Source organism: Mesocricetus auratus, unplaced genomic scaffold (genome assembly GCF_017639785.1).
Source record: "Mesocricetus auratus isolate SY011 unplaced genomic scaffold, BCM_Maur_2.0 Super-Scaffold_100007, whole genome shotgun sequence".
In the NCBI taxonomy this organism is placed as follows: domain Eukaryota; kingdom Metazoa; phylum Chordata; class Mammalia; order Rodentia; family Cricetidae; genus Mesocricetus; species Mesocricetus auratus.
This window is the reverse complement of record NW_024429191.1, coordinates 84,211,056-84,230,990: the sequence shown is the minus strand read 5'-3', so window position 1 is coordinate 84,230,990 and position 19,935 is coordinate 84,211,056. Positions and strand designations below refer to the sequence as shown.

General features: G+C 39.6%; 1 protein-coding gene across 1 annotated transcript in view; it reads left to right on the top strand.

The window, feature by feature from the left end:
• Smurf2 (SMAD specific E3 ubiquitin protein ligase 2) overlaps positions 1-19,935 on the top strand; it is a 95,642-nt gene that overhangs the window by 56,441 nt on the left and 19,266 nt on the right. The window contains exons 6-11 of the mRNA XM_040749966.1: positions 3,461-3,545; positions 6,307-6,390; positions 10,009-10,211; positions 11,496-11,580; positions 12,731-12,889; positions 18,201-18,396. Coding sequence (XP_040605900.1) covers positions 3,461-3,545; positions 6,307-6,390; positions 10,009-10,211; positions 11,496-11,580; positions 12,731-12,889; positions 18,201-18,396 — 812 coding nt within the window. The remainder of the gene's footprint in view (positions 1-3,460; positions 3,546-6,306; positions 6,391-10,008; positions 10,212-11,495; positions 11,581-12,730; positions 12,890-18,200; positions 18,397-19,935) is intronic.

Genomic DNA, 19,935 nt, shown 5'->3' with positions numbered 1-19,935 from the left:
TTCTTTAGCCAAAGGTGACCTTTAATTTTTTATCCTCCTGCCTTTGTCTTCTGAGTGCAGGTTTTGTGAGGTGCTATGCCTCAAAACTAGGGCTTTATTTGTAGTAGGCAAGTTCTCTATCAACTGATCCCCAGCCCCAGCCCTCTGAATACCTCTGAATACCTTGTATTGGTATGAAATGGATATAAATCATGTAAGTTGCTACAGTGGTCTAGGATCAGCCTAACTTAATTTAAAATATATACATGTAATAAAGGGGTAAAGACATAGCTCAGGGGTTAAGAGTTCTTGCTGTGCGAGCCTGAGAACCAGTTCAGATCCCAGTACCCATGTAACAAGCCAGCATGGTACAGTGCTTGCCTATAACTCTAGTGTTGAAACCAGAGACAGGAGGGTTTCTGGGGCTTGCTGACCTCCAGCCTGCCTCCCTATAAAACCTGAGCCCCATGTTCAGAAAGAGACCCTGACTCAAAGGGGTAATGTGAAGAGTGATAGAAGAAGACACACATTACCCTCCTTTGGTTTCCATGTGTACACCCCCATTCCTCCACTCCAGCATACACGTAGACCACACTTAAATACAAGATACAACACAAAAATTGTAATGAAAAAAAGTAGACTTGTTATTGTAAAGAACTATTGATCCTTCAGGAAGGAATTCTCTTAAAAGTATTCAAACGGCGGGGCGGTGGTGGCGCACGCCTTTAATCCCAGCACTTGGGAGGCAGAGGCAGGCAGCTTTCTGTGAGTTCGAGGCCAGGCTGGTCCAACAGCCTCCAAAACAATACAGAGAAACCCTGTCTCGTAAAAACAACAACAAAAAATTCAAATGGAGTAGAGTACTGAGACAGACTTTGTGAATGTTATTAATTTTGCGAAAACAATTCAGAAACTAATTTTTTAGTAAGAAAGCAATATTCTGTTAAAAGTAACTCCCTAGTACTTTGTGAATGCTTAATGCATAGAAATCTGTATTGATTGGAAAACAATGACAATGCAATGAGCACTGATGGAGTACATTAGCTAGGAAAGGGGAGAAACCATCACTCACAAGATGCTTTGTTGGAGATGGTCTAGTAGACTGTCTTCCACTCCTCAAGGGATGGCTCAGTCTTAGATTATCAGATATGCAGTGAGCTAGGACTCTAAGGCAGGCAGCTTTGGGGCATCTTAAATTAGTGAAATCAATTGCTGTTTCCCCACTCGATGTAGAGCAGGACTTAGGTTAAAACAATTTTATTATGAATGTATCAGAAAGGAAAGTTTTAGTTCCCAAAGATACACTAAGACAGTGACTTTGAATCCGTAGATGGAAAAATGCCATAGTAGCTACATAAAAAATCCTGTGGCAGTTATCCTTGGAAGTATTTATAAAACAAGATTACTGATAATTTCTGTTTTTAAACTGAGAAAGGGAGAAATATCTTAAATGTAAATCCTTTTTACACAACCTTTTACATGTAATTTGCCTGTTAATGGTTAAGGGTAATAAAAGTAGTTTCACTAGTCATAAAGTTGCATTTATAAAAATCACAAGCTAGACATAGTATCACATGCATATAACTTGAGTGCTTGGGAGGCTGAGGCCAGGTTTGGCTAGGAGACTATTTTATTTCACCTACCTCCACATAGTTGACTTGACTTTGTCACATATTAAAAATGTACTTAATTAGAACAAATGTTGTACTTTAATTTATGTGTGTATATTTAATGTAAAGATCTTGTATGAAACTGCCTTTCATAGTAGGACCACTAGCAAGAGAGACGTAAGCTGTATTCAAAAATCTTGGAAGTTATATCACTCTAAAATATAATCCGACTCATGAACTTACATAACCACATATACATACCTTAACATGTATATAATTTTATGTATATGATATCCTTATATGGTTTATTTGAAACAAGATTTTTATTCTGTAACTAGGCTCCTATAGCCTCCTGAGTGCTAGGATTATAGGCATGAGCTCCATGCCTCATAGCTAATAATATCCTTTTGGAAAAATGAAAAAAAAAACCTAGAAAGCCAACTTTTTTAGTTGGATATGATGGTACATACTGTTACTGCAGCATTCAGGAGGAAGAGGGAGGAGGATCTCAAGTTCAAGGAGAGTCTGTAGCAAGAATTTGTCTTCTGGGACTGGAGAGATGACTCAGCAGTTAAGAGCACTTGCTGCTCTTTCAGAGGAGACCCAAGTTTGGTTCCCACTACCCACATCAGGTAGTTTATAACCACCTGTAACTCCAGTTCTAGAGAATTTGATGGACTCTGTGGGCACCTGCGTGCACTTGGTATATATACATACTCAGGTCCACACACATACACAGGAAATAATAAGATAACATAAAAAAAAATCAACCTACCATGAAAAACAAAAAAACTTCATTAGCCAAAATTAATAATTAACTTTCCAGCCAACCTGAGCACAGTGGTGCATGCATGTGACCCTGGCACTAGGGAGTGAAGGCCGAGGATCAGGTGCTCAGGGTCCTCTTTAGCTACATAGTGAGTTTGAAGCCAGCCTGAGGCACGTGAAATCCCTGTTTTAAAAACAACAATCCTGCCTTGTGGTGTTGTATGTCTTTAATCCCAGCACTCAAGAGGCAGAGGCAGGCGAATCTCTGAGTTCAAGGCCAGCCTGGTCTACAGAATGAATTCTAGGAGAGCCAGGCATACTCAGAGAAACTCTGTCTCAAAACAAAATAAATAAACAAGCCCCAACATTCTGGAAATTTTACTTATTTTTTTTTCTCTTGTTTGAAAAGTAACCAACTTAGTGATCATCATCATCGTTATTATTATTTGTTTTTTCTAGACAAGGTTTTATATTATGTTTCATACTGACATGCTGGTAAAATTCATGAGACCCAAGGTTTGCCCCATTGCCAGGATTCAGAGGGTTTTTATATATAATTTATTCTAAACTCTATTACTTTGGTTTTTACAGTGCTGGGAATTGATCCCAGAGCCTCATGCATGCTAGACAAGAACACTGTCACTGAACTATGTCTTCATTTAGTCATTCTAAAGTATTAAAATAATCTACATTTTGTGTTATTTTGACTTTCTGAGACAAGGGCTCTTTAATATGTACAGACTGGCCTTAAACTTGCTGTGTGTCCAGGCTAATGTTAAATTTCCAGCAATCCTTGTGCCTGTTCCTTCTGAGTGCTGGGGTTACAGATAAGCACTGCCACACTTGGTTTAAGAGTTTTGTTTGCTTGTTTGTTTTGTTTTGTTTTTTTGAGACAGGGTTTCTCTGTGGCTGTGGAGGCTGACCTGGAACTAGCTCTTGTAGACCAGGCTGCTCTGGAACTCACAGAGATCCGCCTGCCTCTGCCTCCCGAGTGCTGGGATTAAAGACATGCACCACAACTGCTCAGCTTTAAGATGATTATTTAGCTTGCCAGAACTAGAAAGCAGTGTCATAGACTTAATAATGTTTTTGTTTTTTAATAGTAAGTCTTCAGTCCAGAGATCGAATAGGCACCGGAGGACAAGTTGTGGATTGTAGTCGTTTGTTTGATAATGATTTACCAGATGGGTAAGTGAACATCATCAAGATCATTAGGGAAATGTCACGGTTCTGCCCTCAAGCTAGTAGGCAGGGAGTTGGTGTTCATGATGTACTAGACATTTCTGTGGTCAGTTCTAGGATATAGATTTTTCTTCTGCTTGAAACATTAGAAGGACTTGCCACAAATTGTATTAAATATCACTTTTAAAAAGTTTTGAAAATGAAACAGAAGAAAGTTCTTGCCAAGTATTACTCTCCTATAAATTTATTTAAAGGAATTTTTTTCCTTAGTTATCTAAAACAGGGTGTACAAGTACTGAATTTGAATATTGCTTTATTTTTAGAGGTAAGGAAAAGAGAATTGGGTAATAGTAATTGTAACATTGTGAAGTGTATTTGTCAATAACTGTACCAAGTAGTTTGTGTGCATGATGTCTTTTAATCCTCATGGTAGTAAGGACAGTGTGTGTTTATGGAATTTGATCGACTGGGTTCTAGTCCTCATTCTTCTGCTAATTGATATTATCACCTTAATTTATTTAGTTTCTGTGAGCTTTGCTGTATATTTAACAAGATGATTGATAAGAGGCCATGTGCCACAAATTTGTGCAAGGGTTAAATGAACTCATTCACATAAAGCAGTTCAATATCCTGCACATTACCAGTGCTTAATAAGCCATGTGCAGTGGTACACACCTTTAATCCCAGCACTTAGAAGGTAGAGGCAGGTGGATCTCTGTGAGTTCGAGACCAGCCTGGTCTACAGAGTTCCAAAACAGTCAGAGCTACATAGTGAGACCCTGTCTCAAAAAAAAAAAAGTACTCAGTATTACTAGCTATATTTTTTATGTTGTTACTACTATTGTTATTCTCATTTAACAACAAAGAAATGGAGGCCAATATAAATAATTTGCCAAAGGTCATTTAATAAGTAGGGAAGCTGGATCTTGTACCTAAGTCTTAATTCCCAAGACCATGAATTTCTCCATATTCGCCACTTTTTTATACTAATTCTGATTACTGATTCTTAATTTCAAAGTATTTTTAGCTAACTTCAATAAAGTCTAACTTGTAATAAGTTGTACCCACTTATAGTAGATATAGCTAATTGGTAGACTTTTAGCTCAAATTATTATTTGTTTATAATTGTATTATATTTATTTAAATTTGTGAGTATATATGAGCCATAGTATGCATGCTAGAGGTCAGAAAACAACTTTTGGAGGGTGCTTCTCTCTTCCTTCTATATGGATCTTGGGAATCAAATACAAGTTACTACTTGACAGCAAGGCCCTTTATCCACTCATCCATTTTGTGCTAACCTTTCTTATGTTAACATACATATTATATAAAAGTTCTGGTGTTTGCATATTTTGCTTAAACTGTTTAAAATGCCTAAAATTGTGCTAGGCACAACGACCCATTCCTATTAATCTCGGCGATTGGGAAGTTGAGGCAGGAAGATCATGAGTTTAAGGCCAGTTTAGAGTACATAGTGAGTTCCAAGGTAGAATGAGTTCTCTATTGCGACCCTGTCTCAAAAAACCCAAAGTTAGGACCAGTTAAAAGAGCTTATCCCTCTTACTGAGGACTCTAGTTCAGTTCCCAGTACACACATTGGGTTGCTCACCACCAACTGTAACTCCAGTTCCAGGGATCCAACATCCTCTTTTGCCTCCTTGGGTACTTACACACACATGTACATATACAGATACAGATGCACATACATACATAAAAATAAATCAATTGGTGCTGCAGAGATGCATCAGAGGTTAAGAACACACACTGTTCTTGGCGAGAACATGAATTCAGTTCTCAAAAACACCCAAGTCAGATTACAACCACAGTAACTGCAGCTCCAGGTGATCTGATGCCCTCTTCTGGTCTTCTTGGGCACTGCGTGCATGTGGGTCTATAGACAGATACATTATACATAATAAGTAAAAATAAAATAAGCCTTAAAATCAATTTAAAAACTAGTATAAGGGGGGTAGGGCTGGAGAGATGGCTCAGCAGTTAAGAGCACTGGCTGCTCTTCCAGAGGACCCAGGCCCAAGTCGCAGTACCAACATGTTGGCTTATAGCCATCTATCACGCCAGTTCTAGCATATTCCAAACAGAAGATACCCTCTTCTGGCCTCTGAGGGCACCAGTCATGTGTGTGGTGCACAGATATACCTACAGACAAAACATATCACATGCATATAAAATAAACAACTAAAAAATTTTAAAAATGAGTTTCAGTAGGCTTATACTTTCAAGAACTTTATATGCTTTTCTAGTAATATTTAATTTTTAAAAAATTACAGGGGATTTAGAAATGTTTGGACTGCTTTCATTCTAATCTACCATTTGCTTAACTGCTGTAAAATCTGACAAATTTTATGGTCAGTATGTTAGTTTGGGCATTTAACACAACATTCTTGGAAAAATTATTGTCAATTTAAGTGTTATTAAATTAAAGTTTTCAGTTTGGCTGACAGAAAAATATGACCTCAGTAGCTGAGTATTGTTTTGTTTTGTTTTGTTTTGTTTTTTTTGGTTTTTACGAGAGAGGGTTTCTCTGTATTGTTTCGGAGGCTATCGGTCCAGCCCGGCCTCGAACTCACAGAGATCTGCCTGCCTCTGCCTCCCGCGTGCTGGGATTAAAGGTGTGTGCCACCACCGCCCGGCATTAGCTGAGTATTGTAAACACTGTTGTTTAGTTCTTCAGCAAATTTAAAACAATAGCAGCCTCATAATGAACTGATGTTCTAGATGCCTTATTTCTCAGTGTTTTTATTTGCAGTTGGGAAGAAAGGCGGACTGCTTCTGGAAGAATCCAGTATCTAAACCACATAACAAGAACTACACAGTGGGAACGCCCAACACGGTAAAATCATACACCAGTTTTCTGTGGTCTGTGCTAGCCCTTCCTGGATTCCTCCTTGTTATCTGTTACCTTTATTTGATTTCCCCATTGCTTTATGCTAGTATAAACCATTAGGTCTTAGAGCAGGTACTACTATTATTTTAAAAATACTTATATTTAATTCTGTTTTATAATGTAATTACAGTGGTTATATTTTAATTACAATTACTTTTTCTAGTTTTTGAGACTAGGTCTCTCCATATAGCCCTGACTGTCCTGGAGATCACTCTGTAGATACAACTGGTCTCAAAGTCAAAGAGATCCACCTACCTCTGCCTCCTGAGTGGTGGGTTTAAAGGCTTGTGCCACCATGCCTGGCTCCTATTACTTTTTAAAGGTAATAATGGTCAATAAAGACTATTCACAGGTCCATCCTCTTTCTTGTGTGTTCATGGTTTTCAGTGGTGCTCTGTAAATACTGAAACAAATGACTATGTTAAGCAGTCATTTTATAGTTTGCATTTGAGTATTACTGAATGGCTGTTATGAAATATTTATTCAGGATCATCATAGGGGGATGCTGTTATATCATGGCTAACTAAGGTATATGATCAAGAAAACCCATATGGAAGGTGTGTATCTGAGAGTCAGTAAAGAGATGTTGGGCTTGCAAAGGAAAAGCCTAAACTAGATTTTGATAGATGGTAAATAGATAGAGCCCCTGTCTCTGGCATTTCCTGTCTAAAGATATCAGGATGCAAGGTTGTTCTTGGAAAATGAAACGCAGTGCTGTTAAAGCAGCTAAGAATAAGTGAGGTGTGTGGTTTACATCCTCTGTTGCTGTCTCTGCTAGTGCTTTATTGGTTCCCACAGTGATTTCTGAGCAGGCCTGGTACTTAGAATACATTACTACATTTTCATTAGCTGTATCTATTCTGGTTGTTAGCTTTGGAGCCTGTCCTGGAACTTGCCCTGTAGACCAGGATGGCCTCAAAACCAAAAAAAAATCCACCTGCCTCTACCTCCTGAGTTCGGGGATTAAAGGTGTGTGCCACCATTGTCCAACTAGCTGTGTCTACTTTTGATTGTGGTGATATTTTGTTTATGATCTAACAAATAAAGCTTGCCTGAAGATCAGAGTACAAAGCTAGCCACACTAATTAGCCATAGTGGCCAGGCAGTGGTGGCACACACCTTTAATCCCAGCACTCGGGAGACAGAGGCAGACAGATCTCTGTTAATTCAAGGCCACCCTGAGCTTATGTGAAATCAATCCAGTCTAAAAGAGAAACAGAGCTCACACAAAGGTGATCTCAGCACTTGGAATCCCAGGCCTTTAACCCAAAAGCTAAACAAAGGAGATTAGATTCAGGGTTCTTGTTTTGAAAAGAAAAAAGGGGCTACAGATATGATAGGATGAAAGGATAGATTGTTGAATCTACTCTGAAAAGAAAAAAAAGGGAGGTTATAGATATTGAAAACTAATAGTTGCTTTTTAAAAGTAAATTCAATATCTACCTTTTTATCTTATCTATATCCTCCCTTTTTTCTTTTCCTGACCATTACCAATAACTACTTGTAGCTAATTCCCTAAATAATGACAAATATCCATAACTCATTGAACAACCTAAAACTACCTACCCTATCTCTTGGGAATGTGGGTGTCATATTCTTAAATTTACTTCATGCTGTCTGGGGGCAACAGCATCTTTAGGGAAAAATTGTTCTGAGCAGTTTGTAGTCTGAGGTCAATCTTTAGTTGGTGTTTTTCAGATTAGTGGTGTTATCATAGCCCTGGTGGAAATTGTCATTGTGGGATTCTATCATCTTTTTGGAGACTTCAGAGATTGTATTAGGTCAGATTATTACTTTTCTTGATAATTTTTTTCTGGGTCGTTCTCCCTTCTTTGGATGCTTATTTGTCCAAAGGTCCTTAAATTCCTCAAGGTGGTTGTTCCTCCCACCCCCTCCGCCCCCTCACCCCCCATCTGTATACCAGGTTGGTCTTGACCTCATAGAGATCTGCCTGCCTCTGTCTCCCGAGTGCTGAGATTAAAGGTGTGCGCTACCATAGCCCTGTGTGCTTCCAATTTTTAATGTGAGAAAAAACCTCTTTCTTCTAACTAATTCCTCCCTTCAAGAATTCCCAATTGTCTCACCAAATCTGCTGCCGATCGCAATGAAGATGTGAGGCTGATTGCTGCTACGTAGAGCAGTAAAAGCCTGACCAGATCTCTAGTTTGGCAGCAGCCTAAGCAGTGAGTCCAGGGAAAGCCCACCAGGACAGAAGAAAGAAAAACCTGGCCAGTAGGGTGGTGACTCCAGCAGTGTGTAGCTCTGACCTATACTGGAGCAAGCGGCTTTTTCATCAATTCGTACCCCAAAAGTTGGGTGCCAGAAATAGCACTAATTCTAATTGGTATTAATAATGAAAACCCAGAGACAGGTTGTTGTAATTTAAAAACTGGCTCAGGAAAAAAAGATACCATGCGACAGAGTTCAATCGGAGGAGTTTTTATTAGGGGAAAAGGATCATAAAAAGGGGGAAGGGAAAGGGGGAGATCAGTCTCCAGGGACAGGAGGGGGGACACATGGAGGAAGGGAGAGAAAGAGAGGCATGGGAGATCAGTGGGGGCCCTTTTAAAAGAGAACATAATGAATAGGCACAGGTGATGCTCTTAGTGGCAGCAGCTGAGGACATATCTTGTCAGAACTGCAAAGGGAGGCCTGTGCAAATGCCTAAATACTAACACAGATACTGGGGTTAAAGTTGAAGATCAGAGAAGCAAAGCAGCCAGCTACTAAAGAGTTCTCACCTCTTCCAGTGCTCAGATTAAAAGGGCAATCCTTCCTGAGACTGCATCTCCAGACTGCACTGCTCCTCAGACTGCAGTCTGTCTCCAGCAAACCTCAGACTGCCCTGAGTGCCTATGTCCTTCCGCATTTACATTCCTATAGTTCTGGGATTGAAGGCCTGGGGTCCAAGTGCTGAGATCACCTTTGTGTGAGCTCTGTTTCTCTTTTAGCCTGGGTCAATTTCCTGTAGACTCAGAGTGGCCTTGAATTAAGAGAGATCTATCTGCCCCTGTCTCCCAAGTGCTGGGATTAAAAGTGTGAACCTCTACTGCCTGGTCTCTATGGCTAACTAGTGTGGCCAACTTTACACTCTGATCTTCAGGCAGACTTTTTTGTTAGATCATAAACAAACTATCACCAGTTTTGAATAACAAAGAGCCATACCTAGGAAGAGGTGCTGTTTCCAAGAACTAAAGGTCAAATGACTGGCAAATTCAAGGAGAGGAGGAACACCTGCTTGTTAAAAGCCCTGTGGGAGGGAGAATGGTGGAAATCTGGTCTAAAGGGTAACTGTATCCATGTCCTTGCACTTAGTGACTCAGGAGCACATCTAAAAGTATGCTTGGAGTTTTCAAAAAACTTAATTGGAATAGTATTCGAGTTTCTTTGGTGAACAAGAACTTTAGGCTTGCTCTTAATAATGTTCTTAAAATGATTGTTGCTTTATTCATCTCATTTCTTGTCTGATTTACTATCTTATTGATATAGTATATGCGATATCTAGAAAATCTGTTTTTGATGTCTTAATTATTAACCTTTTTATCCCTTGTCACTTTTCAATAGGCCAGCCTCGGAATATTCTAGTCCTGGCAGACCTCTTAGCTGCTTTGTGGATGAGAATACTCCAATTACTGGAACAAATGGTGCAACATGTGGACAGTCTTCAGACCCCAGACTAGCAGAGAGAAGAGTCAGGTCCCAGCGACATAGAAATTACATGAGCAGGACACATTTACACACACCTCCAGATCTACCAGAAGGCTATGGTATGATAACAGCAAAGGGAGCATTTCAACTTGCTTTAAGAAAGTCAGAAAACTAACTCTTCTCTTTTGTTTTTTTAAGACAGGTTTCTCTTGTAGCCCTGGCTATCCTGAAACTTGCTCTGTAGATCAGGCTGCCTCTGCTTCCCGAATGCTGGGATTAAAGGTGTGTGCCACCACTGCCCAGCCAGAGATTATCTTGAAAAAATGTTATTGTTGCCAGGTGTAGCCAGCTTGGTCTACAAAGCAAGTTCCAGGTATGTCAAGGCTACACAAAGAAACCCTGTCTTAAAAAAAGAAAACTGTTGCCGGGTGCTTAAGACCCCGGGAAAGCCCAATGTTCATTTTGAGTGTGTAGTGGGCACAGACGGCACACACTACACTGACACAGAGACAAGAGATCGGGAGTTAAAAAAATCAGGGTTTCGGGATTCTGTGTGACACTAAAACTCCAAATTTAAAAAAGTCTGTAGCTGGGCGTTGGTGGCCTGGAGTTTTGACAGGTAGCTCAGGCTAGTCTTGGACTTGTCTCATTGCCTCTGCTCTGCTTCCGGCATGCTGGGATTGCAAGTGTGTGGCACCATGCTTGCAGTCCCGAAAAACCTTGATATATCTCTGTTAAGAAAAGAGAAATCACAAATTTGGGTATAAAATTGCCATAGTAAAAAATCATTAGCCAGGGCTGGAGAGATGGCTCTGTGGTTAAGAGCACTGGCTGCTCTTCCAGAGAACCCAGGTTCATTTCCCAGCACATACATGGCAGCTTACAACTGTCTGCAACTCCTGTTCCAAGGAATCTGACATCCTTACACAGATACATATGCAGATGTACATGCAGGCAAAACATCAATGCACATGAAATAAATAAATCTTTAAAAAAATCATTAGCCTATAAAGCTTTGGAAACTTTAAAAGTCAGTAGCTAACCTCTTCCTCTAGGTTGTCTGCTCTCTTGGGGGTACTGGCTGTACCTCCTCATCACCATTTACACAGTTGTTCAGAGATTGAACAGGTGATTTGTTTGTTTTGAGACAGGGTCTTACAATGTAGCTGACTTAGAGCTCACTCTGTAGACCAGGCTGGCCTCACAGAGATCTGCTTGCCCCTCCTGAGCATTAGGATTAAAGGCATGCTCTACCATGCCAGTCTGAACAAATAGTTTTGTGAAGCCTTTTGTGTGTGCGTAAGAAAATAAACTGGCAATTGTATTATCCCATTAGAGTATCATCCCATGTAATGGTGTTTGATTGAATATAACAAACTGAGTGTGTATTCATTATTTTACAGAACAGAGGACAACACAGCAGGGTCAGGTATATTTCTTACACACTCAGACTGGTGTGAGCACGTGGCATGACCCACGAGTGCCTAGGTAAGAACATGTTGTAAGTGTTCTTGGTTTTGGTTTTGTTTTGATTTTTTTCAGACTGGGTCTTACTATGTAGCTCTGACTGACCTGAACTCGCTGTGTGGACCACGCTGGCCTTAAACTCACAAAGATCCACCTTTCTCTGCCTCCCAAGTGTTGAGATTAAATTACTGTGCTCGCCCCTTAAGTACTCTTCATCCAACCATGAACATTCATTCACTCAGGATTTCTTGATTTAAAAAAATAATAATTTCTAAAAAAAGTTTATGTAAAAGTTTGGCTTTTCCTGATAGTGTTCAGCTGAATTGTTCTTTACAGTCCTGTACATCCTTAGGGTGTACGGTACAGTTAACAGTGTCTTCAGCTGCTAAAAGTACTTTAGCTTTTCTTCGTTGCAGCAGTAAATCTTAAAGCATTTTTCTTAAGTATCTTTTTTTTTTTTTTTTTCCGAGACAGGGTTTCTCTGTGGCTTTGGAGGCTGTCCTGGAACTCGCTTTGTAGACCAGGCTGGCCTCGAACTCACAGAGATCCGCCTGCCTCTGCCTCCCGAGTGCTGGGATTAAAGGCGTGCGCCACCAACGCCTGGCTTTTTCTTAAGTATCTTTACCAAGTGTTTCTTCATAAAATTTATAGACTTCAAAATTCAAAACAATGTAGTTATCTTATTAAAAAAATACACTGTGATTATTTCCAATGTCAAGATTTCAGTAATGTTTCCAGTTTTGCCTTGTTGGAGAGCATACAATCACTCATGGCATGCATCGTTGTTTGCACCAGCTTTATGATACAGTAAAGAAAATTCTGAAGAGAAATTCCTTATATCATTGACACTTGTAAAACAATACTTTCTGTCAAACAAATATTGAAGTATAGTTTATGTTGGCAAGTAATGTGATTTCTCTGTTTTAATTTAAAATGTGTATTGCATTAAAAGCTAGGAACTTACTAAAATGCAGACTATGTGATAAGTTCTAAGCCATTTAGAATGTGAAAGTTTGGGAAACCTTTGGGAATTAAAGATTCCAGCTGAACATCTCAAGTTTCTGAAACAATACACTTTCTCAGGCTTCATGGAATTGCTGTGTGTCACATACACTTGCTTGGCTCAGCATGCCCAGCAATGAGGTATTTCTATTGTATATTTGTTTTGCAGGGATCTTAGCAACATCAATTGTGAAGAGCTCGGTCCTTTGCCTCCTGGATGGGAGATCCGCAATACTGCAACAGGAAGAGTTTATTTCGTTGACCATAACAACAGAACAACACAATTTACAGATCCACGGCTCTCTGCTAACTTACATTTAGTTTTAAAGTAAGTTTTGAAGAAGTACATGTGAAAATATTAGTCTAAATAAGAGGACATATGTGTGCTTTTTATAGTAAATGTCAAAGAATATCTGCTCTTCTAAACTTATAATACTGATTTATTTTTATGATGTGTTCCCAGGGAATAGCCCAGACTAGCCTTGAATTATTGGGGTAGCCTGGCACATTTTCCTTCCTCTCCTTGTTCACTGTTGGGTTATAGACATGAATGCCTTTTACTGATCAGAGTATATGGAAGAGTAAGAGATTTTACTCTGAAATATACAGATCTTATTTTCAGTTTGCTTAAAATGTCAGGAAGAGGTGTGCATGTGAGGTGCTCAAGCAAGAAGGCTGTTTACATAGCTTGACCAAAAGTTGAGACTGAGCAGGCTAATTTTGTGTTGCCATTCTGCTACATACAACTGATAATAGTGACAGACAGACATCTCAGTAGCGCTTACTGTATGTAAAAAGTGTTGTTCTTTGTTCCTTGCATGTATTAGCAATTTCATCCTAGTAGATAAATCATTTCTATAGATGAAGGAACAAGCAGAGGCTGACTTTCTGTAAGTTTCCCAGCATTCAGTGCTTATACTGGATTTAGACCTGTCAATCATTGGTCTCTGTCCATGTCTATACTGCATTATTTGTACCATATTTGCATCCTTTGCTTAACTTTTCTCTCTAGTTGCCTGTTTCCCATAACCTCATTACTTGCTGGCATTGCCTTCAGAGGAAGCAAGGGAGGAAGGAAAAGCAGGAAAGCAGCAGTGTGTCTTTGTCACCAGTTCTGGCGAAGACACTTGGTTTAGTTGTATAGCAACAAACCATTGCTTGTTTGCCTTAGAATCTAGAGAACAAGGTTCTTTGTGTCCACAGAGTAACTCACTTTAATGTCTCTAAATATTACCTGCTCTGCTTTCTTCATTAATAGTGTATGTGATAAATACTTATGATGTTAGACTTTAGAAAACTAATAGAGATCAAAGTGACTTTGGAAAACATTCTTGCTTCATTAATATTAGAGGTAGATGCAACAGGGAAAATGTAAATGAGAACTGGCTATCACTTGTTTAGAAAAGTACAAGAAAACATTTAACGTGCATTTTGTTGTCTTTGAATATTTATAATTACCCTGTTGGACTCATTTTGTCAGTAGATCTTTTTTTTGTGGCTAGATGCTAAAGCATTAGTTAAAAATGAAATTCACAATTATTTGTAAGCATTTGAAAAAATTCAAGAAATCATGGACTGTTTCTATACATTAAGATTCATAGCCTAAGTAGCAAAATATTAGTGTGTAGACTATCTTATGATTAACACTGCTCTACGACACTAACATAAAGGTAGAATCAAAGCATCATAAAATATTTTTAGGGCCCAAAAGATAGGTGCTTGCTGCCAACCCAACATGACATCTTGAGTTCGATATCTGGGCCTCATAGGGTTGAAGGAGAGAACCAACTCCTGCAGGTTGGCCTCTGACATCGTAGACATGATAGCATGGCAGTCCTCTATGTAAAATAAGCATAATAAAATATTTTATTTTCAACTTTAGTATGTAAGGGCAACATTTCCTGAGTAGTGAAATCACTTTAGTCTCTTACTAATCCTGTGTGAGCTCTGGCAAGTCCTTGGTATTACAGATTCTGTTAGCCCATCTGTTAATCCTCCTGGCCTTGCCTTTCTCATGGAAAACGCCAGTAAAGGCATGGACCTAAAACTTCTTCATTTTTTTTCCCTGAATACCCTGACATCTTTCCCATGTGTTTCTGTGAGGTGTATTATGCATTTTGTTTCTCAGGGAACTGCATTTTCAAAATATCAAAATTGCAAATATGGTATTTTTTCTTTTGTGTTTAGTTGTTGTTGTTTTTCCAGATATGGTTTTACTGTGTAGCCCTGACTGACCTGGAACTTATTGTGTAGACCAGCTTGGCCTTAACCCAGAAATTCACCTGCCTCTGCTTCTTGAGTACTGGAGTCAAAGGTGTATGTCACTACATCAGGCCAATGATGATATTAAATTGTACTTTTTTTGTGATATTTGTTTGGAGATAAGATTTAGCTTTGTTGCTAGGTCTCCTGGAACTGATTTTAATAATCCATGCTAGATTTTAATTTTTTATTCTCCTGCCCCAGCTTCCTGAATGCCAGGAGTCTTTAATTTTCATTTTCCTAGCTATTGATGTGGTAAGCTTATTCTTTCTGTGTGTTATTTAGAGACAGGACATCACTGAGTTGCCCACACTGGTCCTGAACTTAGTCTGTGGTCTTAGCAGTCCTTGAACTTGGAATCCTGTGCCTTAGCCTTCTGAGTAGCTAGCCTACATCACCAGGCCTGACTGAATACATTGTTATTATATTCTAAAGCTCTGACATGGTGTTGTAACATTTAGTCTGGCCTGACTGAATACATTGTTATATTCTAAAGCTCTGACTTGGTGTTGTAACATTTAGTCTTTTTGCCCACTGCCTGTTTCCTGTTGTTCTTTTAGCCCCTAAATAACACACAAGACACTATGTTAATTATGAAGCTGTTGGCCATTTGTTATTGTTTCTTATTGGCTAGCTCTGACTCAATTATTGACCCATAATTACTAACATATGTTTTTATAAGGACTTATCTTTCTGAGAACGCAGACTTGCGGGAAGTCCCCTCTTCCTGGAAACCATGTGGCAATGACTCCCTTCACTACATTTCTCAGAATCCTCCTAGGCTCCTAGTCCCACCTATCTTGCTTCCCTATTGGCCAACAGTGCTTTATTTACATATATACAGGACTTCCCCATCATCTACTCTTTATCTAAATAAAGAGAAAGGTTTTAACTTTAACATAGTTAAATTATATATAACAGAACAGTTATCAAGCAAGAACTGTAGTTACAATAGTTTGTCCATTAACATTTAGTAAGACTTAAAGAAAATATCTATTCTATCTTTGTGAGTCTAAAGTCTTATATGTAACTTATCTTTGATCATAACTAAGGAAAACTATAATTACAACTATCTGCAACTCCATCAAAGAGCACAGAAGGATAATATATAAACACTAGAATTGACAGAGACATCTCGCTGCCTGGACAGACATCCGAAGTTCATGTGTAACATTGGGGCAGCCATCTTCAGCCCATAGACCATAGTGTGTCTTGAAGACTTTTCAGCAAAGCAGGAAATTTTAAGCTGTCCATCTGCATTGTCAGTTTATCATTTTTCTGTATCCTGTAGAAAGTCTGGCAGACTCTTCCATGAAGCAGGAACCCTTTAGTACTGTCCATCAAGTTCAGCAGTCACTTCTGCAGTCAGGTTCTGCATGTCCAGTTTGTACAGCAACAGTCAAGCAGTCCAGGCAAGAGCAGTTTTTGCCCAAATGGCTAATCTGGCCATGTTGAAAGCAAACTCCATAACGAGTTTCTTTGGTGTGTTGGGAATAGACATTTCTCATTGTCAAGAAAAACCCTAAACCATTTTAAATGCCATTTTCTGAAGGTTTTTGAAAGGTTTGAAGACTATCTCAAATATATCTCTATATCTAGAAAGCCTAACTAACCTAACTATAAGTTCTGACTATTATAACTATCTATAATCTGTATTTAATTACGCATTATATTTTAAAAAATCAGTATAAACATAATACTTAAACAAAAGGAAAACATACATATCATAAAATTGACCTTGAATTTGTTATCAATAAATGAAAATTCATTCCAATACAAAGTATTCTCTTCTATACCATAATGTCCCTTTTACCTTTAAAAAGAGAGTGGTTGTGATCATTAACTATTTATAACCAACCCCATTTAAATGAAAACAAAAATTTGTAAACAATATTTGGGAATTTGGATGTTGTTCATTCCAAATTGTTTTCTGATAGGGGGCGTTGTCCATACCATGGGGATCATGACAAAACTCAGATACATGGCCAGGTCCTTGTTTTTGTAGTCTGCAAGGCTGCATCATGTCAGCTGTTTCAGATACTGAATCACTTGGGCCACTGCTTTATGTGGGGGGGGGCAGTCTTGGTTCATCAAACCGCAGAGGCAGAGGCAGGCAGATCTCTGTGAGTTCGAGGCCAGCCTGGTCTACAAAGCTACACAGAGATACCCTGTCTTGAAAAACAAAACAAAAAATTGTTTGGCCAGTGTTTCAGGCTAGCCCTTACAATAAATTAACCCATTTCTATTAATCTGTATATTGCCATGAGGCTGTGGCTTACAGGCGATGCTCTGGCTTGTTATTCCTTCAGTGACTTACATGATGTTTCTTCCACCCCACCTTCTTTCTCTCAGCATCTCTGGATTCTTGCCTAACTATGTTTTTCCTGGCCGTTGGTTAAATTGGTTTATTCATCAACCAATAAAAGCAATGCATATTTGTGGCAAACAGAAGGACGTCTCACATCAGGAGACAGACAGATCTCTGTTAATTCAAGGCCACCCTGAGCTACATGAAATAGATCCAATCTAAAAGAGAAACAAGAGCTCACAAAAAGATGATCCTAGCACTAGAGAGGAATATAAAAGCGGGAGGAGACAGGAGCTCAGTGTAGTATGAGGTTTGGTAGAGACAGATGTAGTCTGGAGATGCAGTCTGAGGACAGGTGGCCCTTTCAGTCTGAGCACTGGTAAAAGTGAGTACATAAAAAGTTCTGGAGCTGAGATTTGAACTCAGCCTGACTGTGGAGAGTCTCTTCCCGTCCTCTTCCTGTTTCCACTCCTTAACACTACTCCTGTTGTTTTGAATGGTGGCACATAAATTTTACCTTAAAATTAAAGAAAACTTTTTAAAACAACTATGAACAAAGACTACAACTTGAATTTTTTTCTGTTTGTCAGGGTTATTTATTTCAAGAAACTAATTTGACTGGGTGATAAGATTTCTGGGTGATGTCAGAGGCAGATTGGAATCCCCACTGTTTCTGACATCATCCCTTATATAACTTCCCCTTACACCCTAGTGTAGCTGAGAAGACAGGCTGCTTCACTGTTTTTATTCTGTACTTCAGACTGAAACAGTTGGAGAAGCGGGGTCTCCATCAAACAGCCAGTTGAGAAACACAGACTGTGGATGAGAAGTAGGGTTTGACACCCACCTGAGTTTTAAGTTGGATGGTGAGATGATAGAAAATGATGTCTTAACGTCTGGGCAAGGCTTGATGAGCAGAGCCTCCGTAACCCGTTTATCAAGCTGATCATATGGTCCAATGAGGCTTAGAAGATGATACATTTCTATTACAGTCCGATTCTGATTTAAATTTAGAATTACAATTTTTTATGTCCTAAAGTATTTTGGGAATATTTCTGTTTTTTTCCAGTCGTCAGAACCAGTTGAAAGACCAGCAGCAGCAGCAAGTGGTGTCATTGTGTCCTGACGACACTGAGTGTCTGACAGTGCCAAGGTACAAGCGAGACTTGGTTCAGAAATTAAAAATCTTGCGGCAAGAACTTTCCCAACAACAGCCTCAGGCCGGCCACTGCCGCATTGAGGTTTCTAGGGAAGAGATTTTTGAGGTGAGTATATAAGCCTTAATTTCTTTTTTTTTTCTCCACTATTTAAGGAATTTTTATTAAAGCAAGAATTTTATAATCCAAGCCGGGCGTTGGTGGCGCACGCCTTTAATCCCAGCACTCGGGAGGCAGAGGCAGGCGGATCTCTGTGAGTTCGAGGCTGGGCTGGACCGACAGCCTCCGAAACAATACAGAGAAACCCTGTCTCGTAAACCCCCCCCCAAAAAAAAGAATTTTATAATCCAAATTAACTTGAATGGCCAATGAAGACATTAAGTCCAACTGGCAAAGTGAACGGGGGTGAGCCTTAATTTCAATTAGAAGAAAATTAAATTTAGTGTTTTACTTTTTTTCTCTTCGTTTTGAAACAGCCTGGAACTCTCTATGTTGAGCAGGATGTTCTCAAACATACCTACTTGCCTCTACCTCCTAAGCACTGGGGTTAAAGTTTCATGCCATCATGTCTGGACTTTGTCTCACTCTTTCTGAGGAGACACTTTTTGGAGACTCACATCTGATTGAAGTGAAAGTATTCTCATTAATTTCTTCTCCCTCCCCCTCCTCTTCTTCCCCTTCCTCCCTTTCCCTTCCCCCCTCCCTTCTTCCCTCCCTTTTTCACCCTGAGACAGTTTCTCTATGTAGCCGTGGCTATCCTGGAACTCATTCTGTAGACCAGGTTGGCCTTGAACTCACAGAGACCTGCCTCCAAGTCAGCTTTTGACTCTTAGAGCAGTTCTGGCCTAGGTTATAGTTATTTGTATTTCAAAAAGATAAAAAAAGGCCTTCTTCCCATGTGGAAAACACTAAATAGTAGGTGATTCTTGTGCATTAAAAGGATCCAGAAGTCTCAGGTTCCCAGTCTTGGAAGCAGCTCTTCCTCAGAGGTTCTGCAAGGAGACTCTGGGGCTGGGATCATAGCCAAGGTTGGAGAGTCATGGAGCTCGTTGAGGGAGGCAAGGCTTGAGACAAGGGCTAGATCCTGTCATGGTGCTGGGCTGTGTGGTCAACAACATAAAGAGTGGGGGCTGGAGACAGCTCAGCAGTTAGAGCACTTGTTCTTCCAGAGAACCTGAGTTCAGTTTCCAGTACCCACGTCAGATGGCTCACAACCACCAGTAATTCAAGATGCAGGGGATGCAATGGCCTCAGCCATACGTGCTCATGAATAAAGATTAAAAATATCAATCCCTACCTGGAGATTCTCTGTTCTCCCTACCTGTCAATATCTAAAGTTAACTTCTTTCTGGGGTGTCCTTTATGCTTAAAGTTGTGAATGAAGATTAAGGCAGTTTTAGAAGCAGACTTGCACTGGCTAGTGAAACAGGTTCAAGCGTTGGTTGGCAAATGGAGACTACAGTGGTGGTGACATTGCTGTTTGTGCTGAGTACACCCTAAGATAGCCACCACCATTCAAGCACCTATCACTGCAGGTACTCTCCATTGGCTTGGACACAGAGGCTACTGAGGGAATGTGATGATCAAATCCCATACTGTCCCAAACAAGTTAACAGACCTTTGACCCAGAGGCACTGGCATAGACTT